Raw genomic sequence first — 16,776 nt, 5'->3', positions numbered from 1 at the left:
AGCCAAAAGTGGAATTGCTGAGTCATATGGTAATTCTATGTTTAACTTTTTGAGGAACCCCATGGTAATGTTTTCTATATTGGCTTTTCCATTTTACATTCTCATAAGGAAGGTACAAGGAAGGGTTCTAATTTTCCATGTCCTTGCCAACACTTTTTTGGCTTTGTTGATAATAACCATCCTAATGTGATGAAGTGGTATTACATTGTAGGTTTGATGTGGTTTTCCTTAATGGTTAGTGGTGTTGTATGTTTGTTCTTGTGCTTACTGACCATTTGCATATCTTTGGAGAAATGTCTATTCAAGTGTTTTTCTTATTTTTGAATCAGGTTTTGTTGTTATTGAGTTATAGGAGTTTGTTATAGTTTGTTATATATTTTGGATATATATGATTTACACCTATTTTCTCCTATGTGTGGGTTGCCTTTTCATTTTGTTGATGGTGTCCTGTGATGTTTAATTTTGATGAAGTCCCATTTACCTATTTTTTCTTTTGTTGCCTATGCTTTTGGTGTCTTGTCCAAGAAATCATTGCCAAATCCTATGTAATGAAAGTTTTCTCCTGTTTTTTTTCCCCTAAGAATTTGATATTTTATAGTTTTAGCTCTTTATTTAGCTCGTTGATCTATTTTGAGTTAATTTTTGTATATAGTGTAAGGTAAGGGTCTAACTTGAAATGTTTGCAGTTGGATATTCCATTTTCCTAGCACCATTTGTGGAAAAGATTGTCCTTTCCCCATTGAATGTTTGTGGCACTCTTGTCTGAAATCATTGACCATGTATGTGAGGATTTATGTCTGAGCTCTGTATTCTATTCCAGTTGATCTAAATGTCTGTCTTTATGCTGACGCCACACTGGTCTTTATTTTTTCTTTTTTAGGTTTTAATCTGATATTTTTCTAACTTTTAGAGAAATGTTTATTAGCACAGTGATGTTTTTATAGTGTTTATTATGAAAACACAGATAAAAGTAGGGAGAATAGGATAATGAACCTGGATTTACAAATATTCACATTGCCAGCACTTATCTTATTGATTGATTGAATGAATGATTGAATCATTTTAAAGCATATTTCTTTAAAACATTTTGACAGATATTACCTGTTAATGATCAGAACTTTTTTTGGTAATAAAACCATAATGTCATTTTTCTGTCCAAAATTAACAATGATTCCTTAATGTAACATGTAGTCCATGTTCAGTTTTCTTGGATTATCTAAAAATGCCTTTTTATTGATGTTTCTTTTTTTTTAGAATCAGGATCTAAACATGTTTTGCATGTTACAATTGGTTGATATGCTTCCAGTCTCTTTTTCCCTTAACAGTATATCTCTAGGCCCTTCTCTCCTTCTCTTTGGACATACTGTTTGTCAAAGAAGCAGAGCGTTTGTTCTGGAAAATTTCCCATTTTCTGAATTTGGTTGATTGCCGTCTCTTATTTTAGTCTAATGTCTATCAGTTATACTCTCTCTAAACAGCTGGTTTATATATATAGGGTTGATGAAATTTGGATGCAGATTTGGATGCAGATTTGGATTCAGTTTGGTTAGTGTGTGTCTGAGGTCATGCTGTGTGCTTCTTGTTTCATTGCTTCCGAGGCCTGTGATTCAGGGTGACCCCACCTTCGGTTCTGTTCACATGGACCAGAGAGTTCATATACAGTCTGTCCTCTATAATATCCCCTAGTAACCTTGCCCTCAGCTGTTTGGTTAGCACAAGGTACAATTTGCATAGCTAGGACATGATCCTAGCTTGATTCCCCTCCTCAGTGACCTCCATTTATCATTTTTCAAATATTGAGTTGATGTCTTAGTACTTCTAAAGGTGACCAGTGAAGTTCCCTCCCTCTCTTCTGCCTCCCTCCCTCCCTTCTTCATTTTTTCCCTTCCCTTCCCTTTTCTTTCTTTCATATCATTATGAACTCTAAAGTTTTATTCATTTGATATTTACTAATTTACTTTTTAGCTTTTCCTTTTTCCTATTATATATATTTAAAACTATAAATGCCCTCAAACATATATTTAGCTATATAAGTGTTGATCTATAGTAATTTCCTTATCGTTCATTTTATTTTTTTCCATAGTCATTTTTTTCTGGGAATTTTAGATGACTTATATTTTATAATTTTCAAATATGTAGAGAATTTTTATTTTTGTTACCTATTTGTAATTTAACTGCATTGTGGTCAGTGCATATGCTCTGTAGCTTTATTTCTTTAAAATTTTTCAGATTTGCTTTATTGCCTGGTATATGGTCAGATTTGCTATTCATGCTACTCAGGTGATGTTGTTTTTGTTTTATAAATCATACCATATTTTTAGTGAATTTTTGTTTGTGATATTAGTTATAGCGAGAGGTGTGGTAATTTCCCATTATGGTTATGGATTTGTCTATTTCCCTTTGTAGTCCTTTTGCGTGATTTGTTCTAGTTGTTTTATCTATTGATCTATTGATTCATTGATTTTGGTTTCTGTATATACAGAGTCATTTTTTACAGGTCAGAACTGTAGAAATAATGAGGAGGTGACACAGATACGTAAAGCTGATTTGGAGAACCACAATAAAGATGGAGGCTTCTGGACGGTGATTGATGGGAAAGTGTATGATATAAAGGACTTCCAGACACAGTCATTAACAGGAAATAGTATTCTTGGTAAGGCATCACTTTCTACTTCATGGTTAAAAGTTGTAGCATGTGCCATTTTGAGTAGAGCATTTGGCTTTTAAGTGATTAGTTGAGTATTGTTCCAGCCCCCACACATTTTAATCTGCTGTAACTTTGTTGTCTGTCCTATCAGTGAATTCAAGCACATTTGAAGAATTTCTCATCATTATGCATTTTTGTGTGTGTTTGTTTCAACACTTGTTGGAACTTGTTTCAAGTCTGAGTTGGCCCAGGCAGCTCTGGGAGAGGTTGAAAGATCATTATACTTTGGTAACCCTCACTTTGGAGTTAACCAGCCTTATCTATTTCCTTCTTGACATTTCTACTATAAGTGTCTAGGCAAATTGCACTGAAGTAATGTTGCTTTTGTTCTTTTTTGTTTTAGCTCAGTTTGCTGGGGAAGACCCAGTGGTAGCTTTGGAAGCTGCTTTGCAGTTTGAAGACACTCGGGAATCGATGCATGCCTTCTGTGTTGGCCAGTATCTGGAGGTGAGGCTATGTGCAGTAGGCATCACGGTGGACGTCAGGGGAGACCCTCTCTGTATATTTGTGATAGGTGGTTTTTGCCCTGAAGTAGTGGTAGCTGGGCCTTTTGGTGGGGGTGGATGTCATTAAGTGACACATGTGAAGATCCTTTAGAGGTTTTTTTATAAGTGAATTTACATTTATTCATGTTAAGATTTATGAAGTACTAGTCTTGAAAAATTAATTTAAAAATTGTTAATTTGTAAGAAATGTGGACACTTTTCCACACACAGAAAAGAAGTTAACCTTTGGTCTTTACAGTTTCATTGTAAGCTTATGTAGAAATTTGAAGTGGCTTACTATCTTGAGATATATTTTTTGGGAAGAACTATCTCGTAGCATAATTCTTTAGAATAGAAATATGTCCTACATATACATGAGCTTTGGAATTTATATATTGGGATTGGTTGTCCAGGTATGGATCCAGAAGTAATAAAATTTGTTAAGTGCCACATGGGTAGTAGTACTTAAAGCATTCATGAAGGGGAAGATTGACTTTGCTTGTAAATTATCATCTAATATGACTGGCAAAGTTTATTTTCATTTGAGCTCTTCTCTAATTGGGTTTCCTTTTTGTTAGCATAAATATGTTTCTTCCACTTATGTGGTCACAGTTCACTACTCACAGCAATCCTTGTCATATTTTTGTCTTTTTGGGGGTTATTTATACATGTAACAATTCAGAATATTTTCTGAAGTATTATTATACAGTCACTCTGGAAACTTCTCTTTGATTTGGTAAGGAATTCTCCAGCTAACTTTTTATCTGAGCTTAGGTTTTACCACCAGTAGACCTGTGTGTTTACTGTCTGCTTTATAGGGTGTACGTGGTTTATATCTTCTGTTATTTTGGCAGCAGCATGAGCTAACTATAATAGGATGTAGAAAGAGGGTGTCCAGAACATGTGCTTCTCTTCCTGATGGAACTTTGTCTTGTTTAGGGATATAAGCTGTTGCTCTTTTGGTTTTATGTTTTTAATTAACCCTATTTTCTCAGACTGATGATGAAATTTATCTTTCCAAGCCTGACCAAGAAGTTGTTACCATACCAGATCTGGGAAGTCTCTCTTCACCTCTGATAGACACAGAGAGGAATCTGGGCCTGCTTCTCGGATTACATGCTTCCTATTTAGCTATGAGCACACCACTGTCTCCGGTTGAAATCGAATGTGCCAGTAAGAAAAATTTTGCTTTCTGCTAACAGATTAGCAAGTTATTTTAGCTGAGATGTAAGTGCCATTTAGAATAGAAGAAGAATCAACGCAGTTGTTGGTGAGTAAAAATAAGGATAGTGAGACTAAGAGACTAAGCCAATTAAATAAAAACAGATATTAGTGGCTTTCATTTGCTCTCATGACCCGTGGCAGCAGAGGAAGCTAACAGGTGCATAGGAAGATCAGCTCTGTGCATGCTCTTACTTTTGCCTCCTGTGACAGGTGGGCTTAACTTGGCTGTTGTCTCCATGTGACATGGATTGGCTGTTTTTATTGGGAATAGTATTTTGTTTGAGGATTGTTTTTTTTTTTCTAGACTCAAATCAATTTTGGGATTGCAACCTTTTTAATCACCGAAAGTTGTAAAATTTCTCCATATAAGATGTAGTAAAGTTCTCTTTGTGTATTTGTATATTTCTGTATCTGTCTGTCTACCAACCATCCAGCAAGCATCTATTGAGTAAATGCTTATGAGTTACCTTGCTAGGTGCTCAATACATTAGGCGTGGAATTAGACACAAATCTGCCTTTAGGTGCTTTTTGTGTGATGACAAGCCAGACATTATAATAGATCAGTACACAGGGTGATAGAGGATAAAATGGAGACATTTGTAAATGGTTCTGATGGGGTGGAAAGCCCCATCAGAGGTGGAGGAATCATGAAATTGGAATCCCAGCAAACTGAGTGTGTGAACCTTCTGGGCAGAAACACATGTTTGTGAGGGGCATTGTTGAAAAAAGGAGGGCTTCCAGTTGCTTGTACATGTGCATTGTCAGGAGAGAAGGCTGGGGGCAAGGATGGTCATGGTATCTGGTCAGCCCAGCCTTCTGGAGCAAGCCCTTGGTGTGCATGCTGGGCGTTTTGCTGCCTGCTGAGCCTCTAAGGGGAGGGGAGTTTGGACTCATCCTCTCCCTCAGAGACTTGTACTGTGGGGAAGATAGGCTTCTTCTAAATCAGCAAGGAGGGTGGAAAATGGGAAGAGTCAGAGTAGAGGAGAGCAGAAGGTGCTATGGGCCTTAGTAGAGGGAGCCTAATCTACTGTAGGGCATCAGGGCACCTTTAGAGCAGTATCTTTGAGAGATTAAAGAGAGTTCTAAATGTAGAGAATCAGGGAAGGTCATGATCAGATTTGTGTTTTAGAGTTAGTGTGGCACCTTGGAGAAGGCTCCTGAATGCTCTAACTTCTAAATTTCTAGTAAAAGAATGTTGAGTATGAGTACATCCCAGATTTGATTGCTTGGGTTTTGGAGGATTATTTTGACAACACAAGTCATTGAAAAAAATTTGTAGCAATGTACAAACTGACTCTTCATTTTTTTGGTGAACCTTTACTCCAGTTAGAATGAGCATTCACATTTGCACTGAGGAATAGCATGTTCTTAAGGGTCTGGCCATGCCTCACACAGGTCTCCTTTATAGTCCACTGGATCTCCAGTCTCCCAAGGATCTGTCTCTTACTAAGATCCCATTTTGTATGTCTAGTAGTCACTCATTTTTATTGCTGGATTAATGCTCTAGGGAAACGTGGCCTGCCCTCACCATGTTTTTCTTTGTAGATCCCTTCTCATGTGCTGTTTTCCTGCTTGGGTGCTCAGTGTTTTTGTCTTTATCTGGATTGCAGCTCAGTTGTCATTTCCACAGCAAATCCTTTACTGAATCTTCAAATAGCTGCTATACCCACTGTAGTACTTTGTAGCATACAGTTACCCCAGTTCAGGTTGAATGATTACTTGTGTAAATGTTGCCCAAATGCTGCTGTCCCTGTTAGAATGTAAAACCCCAGTCTTCACACAGTATCCATGGAATCTGTCAGCTCCATGCTTGACCAGGTATCTAAGTAAATGTTGGACTGAAACTATTACACTGTGTTCTTTTTTTTTTTTTTTTTTTAAGATTTTATTTATTTATTCGACAGAGATAGAGACAGCCAGCGAGAGAGGGAACACAAGCAGGGGGAGTGGGAGAGGAAGAAGCAGGCTCATAGCGGAGGAGCCTGATGTGGGGCTCGATCCCAGAACGCCGGGATCACGCCCTGAGCCGAAGGCAGACGCTTAACCGCTGTGCCACCCAGGCGCCCCTATTACACTGTGTTCTGATGCTATGCTTAAGATGTAATGAAGAACCAGAAGTATTACCTGTTTTCCTGTAGATATAGGAATTAAAAGCCAGTCTCTGTAAATATGTTAGATGTGACTCTTTAATATGAATGATGCTAAATTTCTCCTTGTAAATCAGCTATTTGGTTATCTTTTATTTCAATATTTATTTCTGAATAGTGCACTCAAGTTTCTTTTTAATGTTTGCATATGCACTTTCTAGAGTGGCTTCAGTCATCAATCTTTTCTGGAGGCCTGCAGACCAGCCAGATTCACTATAGCTACAATGAGGAGAAAGATGAGGACCACTGTAGCTCTCCTGGGGGCACTCCAGTCAGCAAGTCCCGACTCTGCTCCCACAGACGGGCCTTGGGCGACCATTCCCAGGCATTCCTGCAAGCTATTGCTGATAATAACATCCAGGATCACAATGTGAAGGTGAGTGAGGCCTTCCCACACATAGTGTCCTTTGGTTTACCTTAGGAATTTGATGTGTGAATGAACATCTTCATGTTCTTTGATTGGCTTAGCACAGACTTTACATATTATTTGTGGGGCTGGTTTTGAGGTAAGAGGCTGGTTCGGTGCAATATGCCAGTGATGTTTTAGAAGCATTGCTGATTGCAAGTGCATCAGAAATTTTGGCATGTAGTTTGGAATTCATGATGGCCTATTAGTGTGGCTCTGAAGTTACCTCCACCTGTTTCTGTTACAGGACTTTCTATGTCAAATAGAAAGGTACTGTAGGCAGTGTCACTTGACCACACCAATCACATTTCCTCCTGAGCATCCTGTGGAAGAGGTTGGCCGCTTGCTCTTATGTTGCCTTTTAAAGCATGAAGATTTAGGTATGAAGCTTGATATTTTAGCTATACTATACATTTTTTGACTGACATGCAATATGCATTCATTCTTACCCTGACCCTTTTTAAAAATGTCTTTTACAGGTCACGTGGCATTATCTTTAGTTCATGCAGGAACACTTGGTATTGAGCAAGTAAAGCACAGAACATTGCCTAAATCAGTAGTGGATGTTTGTAGAGTTGTCTACCAGGCAAAATGCTCACTCATTAAGGTAAGTACATTTATATTCTCTTTCTTCTGTAGCTTTGCAGACAGTAAAATGTTTGTTAAGTTGTCTTTTTGTATTTAACTATGTAGACACACCAAGAACAGGGTCGTTCTTACAAGGAAGTCTGCGCTCCAGTCATCGAACGTTTGAGATTCCTCTTTAATGAATTAAGACCTGCAGTGTGTAATGATCTCTCTATAATGTCCAAATTTAAACTGTTAAGCTCTTTGCCCCGTTGGAGGAGGATAGCTCAGAAGATAATTCGAGAACGAAGGAAAAAGAGAGGTAAGAACATAAAAGGTAGGAAAGTGCTGTCAAAGTGTGTGCTTTGCTCCCATATCATTGAGTCTGTGATTTGAGTGAAACTGTTCACTACTGGTCAGTACATGTAGATTTCCACAACTGTCGTAATATTCGTTATGTGTATTTATGATTAAATATACAGATCCTGCTTTATTTTTCCAAGACATCAGATAATGAGGCAACATTGGGATTGAGGGTGTTATGATTTGGTAACTAGTATATTGATACTGAAAAAGGTAAGTACTATCAGCTTTATTAATTGATGGGGAAAAGGAAGTATTTTTTTATCACTTGTCCTGGTAAATGACATATATGGAAACATTTAATTTTGCAGTTAATCTTGCCATTCTTGTAAAGAAATGTTTTTCTTTGGAAATATTGAGTATTCTTATACATGGTGAACAGTTATAAAAGTAGCTAGAAGAGTTACTAATATTTTCAGGAAGCAGCTAAACAGTTGCTGGGATATGGAAAAGACTTTTTGCATTAAATAACCAGAATTTGAATATAAGTACATAAAATACTTTAGAATTTGATTGTGATTATAAACATGTCTACAGAAATTTCTGATTGTATTCTTATGAATTATACTGATTTATTTACAGATCAGCTTATTAAACAATATTAATTACTGAATTTTTTTTAAATTATTGAGTTTTGGATGGACATTATGAACAATGATGTCAGGAAAGATGAAGCTGTGTTAGAAGCTATCCTGAATTGATTGTTCTTGAGCAAACTCTCAAGCCACAACAATTTGTCTAAGTCCTAGAGATGCTCTAGGTCAGGAAATAATGGTCGGAATGCTTCTGAGATCCCTTTGAGCAGAGGCACAGGTTTGGGAGACTGCCACCTCAGCTTGAGGGGGAATGATGTCCTCACCACCCAGCCATCACCTCCACGGATTCTGAGCCCACATTGTCACCTCTTAGAGTTTCTTGTTTTGGGTTTAAATATTTAGTTGTGTGAAGTTTGAAACTTTTTTTTTTTTCCAGGTATGAAAAAGGCTTTTTTACTTTTATTTTGACTTTTTTTATTTTTATTTTTAATTTTTTATTATGTTGGTCACCATACAGTACATTTTTAGGTTTTGATGTACTGTTCCATGATACATTGTTTGCATATAACACCCAGTGCTCCAGGCAATATGTGCCCTCCTTAATACCCATCACTAGGCTAGCCCATCCTCCCACCCCCCTCCCCTCTGAAGCCCTCAGTTTGTTTCCCAGAGTTCATAGTCTCTCGTGGTTCATTCCCCCTTCTGTTTATCCCGCTTCATTCTTCCCTTCCTTCTCCTACCGATCTCCCTGCTATTCCTTATGTCTCACAAATGAGTGAAACCATATGATAATTGTCTTTGTCTGCTTGACTTATTTCACTTAGCATAATCTCCTCCAGTCCCGTCTATGTTGCTGCAAATGTGGGGTAATCGTTCTTTCTGATGGCTGAGTAATATTCCATTGTATATACAGACCGCATCACCTTTATCCATTCGTCTGTTGAAGGGCATCTCCGCTCCTTCCTCAGTTTAGCTATTGTGGACAGTGCTGCTATGAATATTGGGGTGCATCTGGCCCTTCTCTTCACTACGTCTGTATCTTTGGGGGAAATACCCAGTAGTGCAATGGCTGGGTCATAGGGTAGCTCAAATTTTAACTTTTTAAGGGACCTCCACACTGTTTTCCAGAGTGGCTGTACCAACTTGCATTCCCACCAACGATGTAGGAGGGATCCCCTTTCTCCACATCCTCTCCAGCAATTGTTGTTTCTTGCCTTGTCCATTTTTGCCATATTAACTGGCATAAGGTGGTATCTCAGTGTGGTTTTGATTTGAATTTCCCTAATGGCTAAAGATTTTGAACATTTTTCATGTGTCTGTTAGCATTTGTATGTCTTCATTGGAAAAGTATCTGTTCATATGTTCTGCCCAATTTTTGATTTGATTATTTGTTTCTCATGTAGTGAGTCTGAGAAGTTCTTTATAGATCTTGGATATCAGCCTTTTATTTGTAGTGTCATTTGCAAATATCTTCTCCCATTCTGTGGGTTGCCTCTTTGTTTTGATGACTGTTTCCTTTGCTGTGCAGAAACTTTTTATCTTGGTGAAGTCCCACAAGTTCATTTTTTCTTTTGTTTCCATTGCCTTTGGAGACATGTCATGAAAGAAGTTGCTGTGGCCGATGTTGAAGAGATTACAGCCTATGTCCTTCTCTAGGATTTTGATGGATTCCTGAAGTCACACATCGAGGTCTTTCATCCATTTGGAGTTTATCTTTGTGTATGGTGTGAGAGAGGGGTCAAGTTTCATTCTTTTGCATGTAGCTGTCCAATTTTCCCAGCACCATTTATTGAAGAGACTGTCTTTTTTCCACTGGATGTTTTTTCCTGCTTTGTCAAAGATTAGTTGACCATAGAGCTGAGGGTCCATTTCTGGAGTATCTATTCTGTTCCATTGGTCTATGTGTCTGTTTTTGTGCCAGTACCATGCTGTCTTTGTGATCACAGCTTTGTAGCATAGCTTGAAATTAGGCAACATGATGCCCCCAGCTTTGTTTTTCTTTTTCAACATTTCCTTGGCGATTTGGGGTCTTTTATGGTTCCACACAAATCTTAGGATTGTTTGTTCCAGCTCTTTGAAGAATGTCATTGGTATTTTGATCAGGATGGCGTTGAAAGTGTAGATTGCTCTGCATAGCATAGACATTTTAACTATGTTAATTCTTCCGATCCATGAGCATGGAATGTTTTTCCATCTTTTTGTGTCTTCTTCAATGTCTTTCAAGAGTGATTTGTAGTTTCTAGAGTATAGATCCTTTACGTCTCTGGTTAAGTTTATTCCGAGATATCTTATGGTTTTTGGTGCTATTGTAAATGGAATTGATTCCCTAATTTCCTTTCTTCAGTCTCATTATTTGTGTATAGAATTGCAGCTGATTTCTGAGCATTGATTTTGTATCCTGCCACATTGCTGAATTGTTTTATGAGTTCTAGTAATTTGGGGGTGGAGTCTTTTGGGTTTTCTATATAGACTATCATGTCATCTGCGAAGAGAGAGAGTTTGACTTTTTCTTTTCCAATTTGAATGCCTTTTATTCCTTTTTGTTGTCTGATTGCTGTTGCTAGGACTTCTAGTACTATGTTGAACAGTAATGGCGAGAGTGGGCATCCTTGTTGTGTTCTTGATCTTAAGGAAAATGCTCTCCGCTTTTCCTCATTGAGAATGATATTCGCTGTAGGCTTTTCATAGATGGTTTTTATGAAATTGAGGAATGTACCCTCTATCCCTACACTCTGAAGCGTTTTAATCAGGAAAGGATGCTGTATTTTGTCAGATACATTTTCTGCATCAGTTGAATGGATCATATGGTTCTTGACTCTTTTCTTGTTGATGTGATCTATCACACTGATCGATTTTCAAATGTTGAACCATCCTTGCATCCCGGGGATGAATCCCACTTACTCATGATGGATAATCCTTTTAATGTACTGTTGGATCCTAAGCTAGGATCTTGTTGAGAATTTTGGCATCCATATTCATCAGAGATATCGGTCTGTAATTCTCCTTTTTGATGGGGTTTTGCGTGGTTTGAGGATGAAGGTAATACTGGCCTCATAGAATGAGTTTGGTAGCTTTCCCTCTGTTTCTATTTTTTGAAACAGCTTTAGGAGAATAGGTATTATTTCTTCTTTGAATGTTTGGTAGAATTCCCTGGGAAATCTGTCAGGCCCTGGAGTATTGTTTTTTGGGAGTTTTTGATGAGTACATCAATCTCTTCACGATTAATCGCTCTGTTTAGATAATCCGTTTCTTCCTGTTTCAGTCTTTGTAGTTTATAGGTTTCCAGGAAGACATACATTTCTTCCAGGTTGTTTAATTTATTGGCATATAGTTGTTGATAATAGTTTCCAATGATTGTTTCTAGTTCCTTGGTGTTGGTCTCTCCCCTTTCATTCATAATGTTATTAATTTAGGTCCTTCCTCTATTCTTTCGAATAAGTCTGGCCAGTGGCTTATCGATCTTATTAATTCTTTCAAAGTACCTGGTTCTAGTTTTGTTGTTCTGCTGTACTGTGCTCCTGGGTTCTAATTCATTGATCTCTGCTCTAATCTTGATCATCTGCCGTCTCGTGCATGGGTTAGGCCTGTTCTTCTGTTCTAGCTCCAGCTTCTTAAGGTGAGAATATAAAAACTGCATTTTAGATTTTTCTATTCTTTTGAGTGAGGCTTGGATGGCTATGTATTTTACCCTTAGGACTGCCTTTGCAGTGTCCCGTAAGGTTTTGACCGATGGATGTGTTTTCATTCTCATTGGTTTCCATAAATTGCTTAAGTTCTTCTTTAATTCCCTGGTTTGCCCAATCATTCTTAAGCAGGATGGTTCTTAGTTTCCATGTGTTTAAGTTTCTTCCCAATTTTCCCTTGTGATTGAGTTCCAGTTTCAAAGCATTGTGGTCTGAGAATATGCAGAGAATAATCTCATTCTTTCTGTATTGGTTGAGACCTGTTTTCTGACCCAGTATATGGTCTATTCTGGAGAAAGTTCCATGTGCATTCGAAAATAATGAGTATACTGTATTTCTAGGATGTAGTGTTTTGTATATATCTATGAGGTCCATCTGGTCCAGTATGTCATTCAAAGCTCTTGTTTCTTTATTGATTTTCTGCATAGATGATCTGTCTGTTGTTGAGAGTGGAGTGTTGAGGTCCCCTGCTATTAACGTATTATTATCTATATGTCTCTTCATTCTGGTTAAGAGTTGGCATGTGGGGGCGCCTGGGTGGCGCAATCGTTAAGCGTCTGCCTTCGGCTCAGGGTGTGATCCTGGCGTTCTGGGATCGAGCCCCACATCAGGCTTCTCCACTGGGAGCCTGCTTCTTCCTCTCCCACTCCCCCTGCTTGTGTTCCCTCTCTTGCTGCTGTCTCTCTCTGTCAAATAAATAAATAAAATCTTTAAAAAAAAAAAAAAAGTTGGCTTGTGTATCTGGCTGCTCCCCTTTTGGGGGCATAGATATTTATAATTGTTAGATCTTCTTGTTGGATACACCCTGTAAGAATAATATAGTGTCCTTCTGTATCTCTAACTACAGTCTTTAGTTTAAAATCTAGTCTCTCTGATATGAGAATTGCTATGCCAGCTTTCTTTTGAGGTCCGTTGGCATGAAAAATTGTTCTCCATCCCTTCACTTTCAGTCTGGATGTATCTTTAGTTACAAAATGGGTCTTTTGTAGACAGCATATGGATGGGTCATGTCTTTTTATCCATCTGCAGCCCTGTGCCATTATGGGAGCATTTAGGCCATTCACATTGAGAGTGATTATTGAGAGAGATGATTTTAATGTTGTTGCCTATGATGTCTTTGTTTCTATAGATTGTAAATTTCTGTTCTGTATCACTCTTGGGGTCTTTTTCCGTTTATAGAACCCCCCCTTAATATTTCTTGTAGGGCTGGCTTGATCATCACATATTCTTTCAGTTTCTGCCGGTCTTGGAAGGTCCTCTCTCCATCCATCTGAATGACAGCCTTGCTGGATAAAGGATCCTTGGCTGCATGTTCTTCTCACTTAGTGCTTTGAATATGTCTTTCCAGCTTTTTCTGGCTTGCCAGGTGTCTGTAGACAGGAGTGACGTTATTCTGATGTTCCTCCCTCTGTAGGTGAGGATTCTCTTCCCCCTGGCCGCTTTCAAGATTTTATCTTTGGATCTAAGATTTTCGAATTGTAGTATTATGTGACGTGGTGTTGGTCTGTTCTCATTGATCTTTGGAGGGGTCCTCTCTGCCTCTTGGGTACGAATGCTCGTTTCCTTCTCCAGATTAGATAAGTTCTCAGCTACGGTTTGTTCAAATATCTCTTCTAGACCTCTCTCTTTCTCCACCCCCCCAGGGATGCCGATGATTCTGACATTGGAACGTTTCATTGAGTCCGTAATCTCCTGTAATCTACATTCTTGAAATTGGAGGTTTTTAAGCCATGTTCCCTCTTTTTCCTTCTTTTCTATCGTGTCATCTTCCAACTCACTTATTCGTTCTTCTGCCTCGTTTACCCTGGCTGTCATAACATCCAGTTTAGACTGCATTTGAGTCATAGCATTTTTAATTTCTGCCAGATTCGCTCTCATTTCCGCCCTTAGAGATTCTATATTCTTGTTAATATTTGCATTAATATTTTTTTCATGCCAACACATCATCTTGACCATTGTTACTCTGAACTCCATTTCTGACAATTTGGTTATATCTATATTCATTAGTTCTGTGGCAGAGGCCACAGTCTCTGTTTCTTTCCTTTTTTGGGGTTCCTCCTTGTTCTGTTGAGATGTGGTTAAGGGGACGTACAGAGCCCAAATTATTGACCAGGACCCAGTCAGTGTGCACTTGTTTTATAGGGACCTTAGGGACACGGGCTTCATATTTTTTCAGCCTGCCTTCTGGCGGAGGGGCCTGCTGCACTGATACTCAGGCAACCCTCTTTGGGTAGAGTTGCCCTGTCCCCTTTGGGGGGGGGATGGGCACAGTGCTAACCGGTTTTTCCGGGCTTTTGTTCTCTGGCGCCTTTCCCTAGTGGCTTTCTATGGCTCTTCCGAGGGTCAGAGCAGCAGTGACCGTATCCAAACCTCTGTCTTAGAGAGATCGCAGTCTGCTCTTCACTGAGCTCTCGTGGCCCCTCTAACTCCGTTTCTGTTGGTGCTGCTAGAAACCCACAGCGTCCCGGATTGTGTGCCCCATAGCTGCTCTCCCAGTCCTTGTTCCCAGGGCCGGCTTGTCTCTGCCCTTTGTGCTTCTAAAACCGCCAGCCGCCCCGGGTTCCCGCGCACACTCCCGAACTCCCGGTTTCAGTCTGCTTTCTCGGTGGCTACCGGTCCTTGAGTCTGGCCCGCTCCTCAGTGCAGGAGACTTCTGCTTCCTGGCGCCTGAGTGTGGCGGTTCCCTCCGCCTTCTGTTTATCTTCCGATACCTGTGCGCAGAGTCACGGTTTCCTGCTTTGTACCTCGATACCCAGCGCGGAAGATGTTTGTTTGTAGAGATCCAGATGTATCTTCTTACGTCTCAGGTTGATTTCGTGGGTATTCAGAATGGTCTGGTAGATATCCAGCTCGATTCAGGGGACCAGCTGAAAAAAGGTCCCCTACTCTTCCGCCATCTTTTTTCCTCTCTCTGAAGCTGTTTTTATTTTTAACGAAAATTAAGTAACTTATAAATGATTAATATTACTGGTGCTGTGTTAAGGTCACCCTTAAATTTGATGATTTACTGGTATGGCTCCATGGGACGTAGAAGAGCTGTTATACGCAGTTACGGTTTATTACTGTGAAAGGATACAAGTTAAAATTGGTAGAAGGAAAGGTGCATTGAGGGAAATTCAATGGAAACTGGGCCTAAGCTTCCAGTGGAGCTGCACCGAGCCATGCTTAGTTCTCTCAGCAGTGAGAGACAACATGTGTGAAGCGCTGTCAGCCAGGGATGCCAGCCAGGGTTGCTCACCTGCATGGTTGCTCTCGGTTACTCAAGACTCTAGCCTCTGTAGTGGAAACAGGTGATAATCATAAGTCCCACTTTAGCATAAACTATGTGGTCAAACTGGAAAACATGGCGCCAGATCTCAGGCATCCAGAAACACTCTTCTCAGGCAGAACATGCCAAGGACTCAGAGCTCAGTTCACATGAGCTTGCAAAGTGCTGAAGGAACAGGCTTTCTTGGAAATTTGCAGGGTTTGGGCAACCCAGACCTGCTGTTGTAGCATTTTACTGCCCAGGTGTATTATTAATTATGTTGCTTATTATATTATATGCTGAGAAGAAATAGACTAAAAATCTTGAAAGGGAGCAAAAGTACAGAGGCAGCAGTGCATATCACATTGCAAATTCAATAGAAATTTCCCTAATTAAAGAGACTAACATAGTAAAACGCATCCAGTTAATTCACTTGCACATTGGTGACAGATTCATTACACTGGTCCAGAGTGGGCAGGGTGTGGTCTGGGGACAAATGCAGCTTGCTGCTTGCTGTGTACTGCTGCTATCTATTGCCTACTGCTAAGAACAGTTTTGCATTTTATAATTGTTTTTTAAGAAATCAAAAGAATAATATGTTTGACACATGGAAATTATATGAAGTTTAAATTGCAGAATCTATAAATAAAGTTAGCTGCTTTTCATTATGCAACAAAAGAGTCGAATATTCGCAATATACCGAATGGCCTGCAAAGACTAAAATACTCACCATCTGGCCCTTTAAGAAAATGGTTGCTGACTCCTGGGCTTCCCTTTCTGTAGCATCTGCCCCATCATAGCACTTTCACTGCCATTCATTCATGATGTGAAGTGGCAGAGTGTTACTATTGAATGTAATGTGAAAGTAATCATGGTGGTTTTTACTTTTTGTAGTTTGAGCATTTTAGTTGACAGTGATGTTTACATATTTGTTTGAGTAATATATTCAGGTCCTTTGCCTTCATGCATATTTAATATATCTTAATTTAAAATTATGTTTAAATAAATGATTTTTATAATGAATGATGTTTTTAATCATAGTTCCTAAGAAGCCAGAATCTACCGATGATGAAGAAAAAATTGGAAATGAAGAGAGTGATTTAGAAGAAGCTTGCATTTTGCCTCACAGTCCTATAAATGTGGACAAAAGACCCATTACAATTAAATCACCTAAGGTGAAGTATTCTCTGTGATTTTGAGGCTGGCTGAATAGAAACAAAGCACATAGCAAAGGAACCCATAAGTATTGTCACTTGGTCCTTGATTATCTGTAGGATAGAGAGTGTAGTGGGTTACTGAATGGGTGACATTCCAAGTCACACTTAATGCACTTGACTTACGGTGTCCTGGTCAGATTGATAGCTGGAAAAGTGTTCCCTTTTATGTTTAGTGGTACATTGTATCATTCATT

At 39.1% G+C, this 16,776-nt stretch overlaps 1 protein-coding gene across 4 annotated transcripts in view; it reads left to right on the top strand.

The window, feature by feature from the left end:
• Positions 1-16,776, top strand: part of HERC2 (HECT and RLD domain containing E3 ubiquitin protein ligase 2) — a 238,590-nt gene that overhangs the window by 98,599 nt on the left and 123,215 nt on the right. For 3 of the 4 annotated variants that reach the window (XM_045795317.2, XM_045795318.2, XM_045795316.2), the window contains exons 24-31: positions 2,483-2,653; positions 3,051-3,154; positions 4,215-4,365; positions 6,725-6,939; positions 7,217-7,349; positions 7,449-7,576; positions 7,663-7,858; positions 16,407-16,540. In XM_045795317.2, coding sequence (XP_045651273.2) covers positions 2,483-2,653; positions 3,051-3,154; positions 4,215-4,365; positions 6,725-6,939; positions 7,217-7,349; positions 7,449-7,576; positions 7,663-7,858; positions 16,407-16,540 — 1,232 coding nt within the window. The remainder of the gene's footprint in view (positions 1-2,482; positions 2,654-3,050; positions 3,155-4,214; positions 4,366-6,724; positions 6,940-7,216; positions 7,350-7,448; positions 7,577-7,662; positions 7,859-16,406; positions 16,541-16,776) is intronic. The other variant, XM_045795319.2, reaches the window with a different exon arrangement.

This window comes from Ursus americanus, chromosome 28, assembly GCF_024610735.1.
Source record: "Ursus americanus isolate L20-20 chromosome 28, mUrsAme1.1.p, whole genome shotgun sequence".
In the NCBI taxonomy this organism is placed as follows: Eukaryota; Metazoa; Chordata; class Mammalia; order Carnivora; family Ursidae; genus Ursus; species Ursus americanus.
This window is presented reverse-complemented; position numbering and strand designations above follow the sequence as displayed.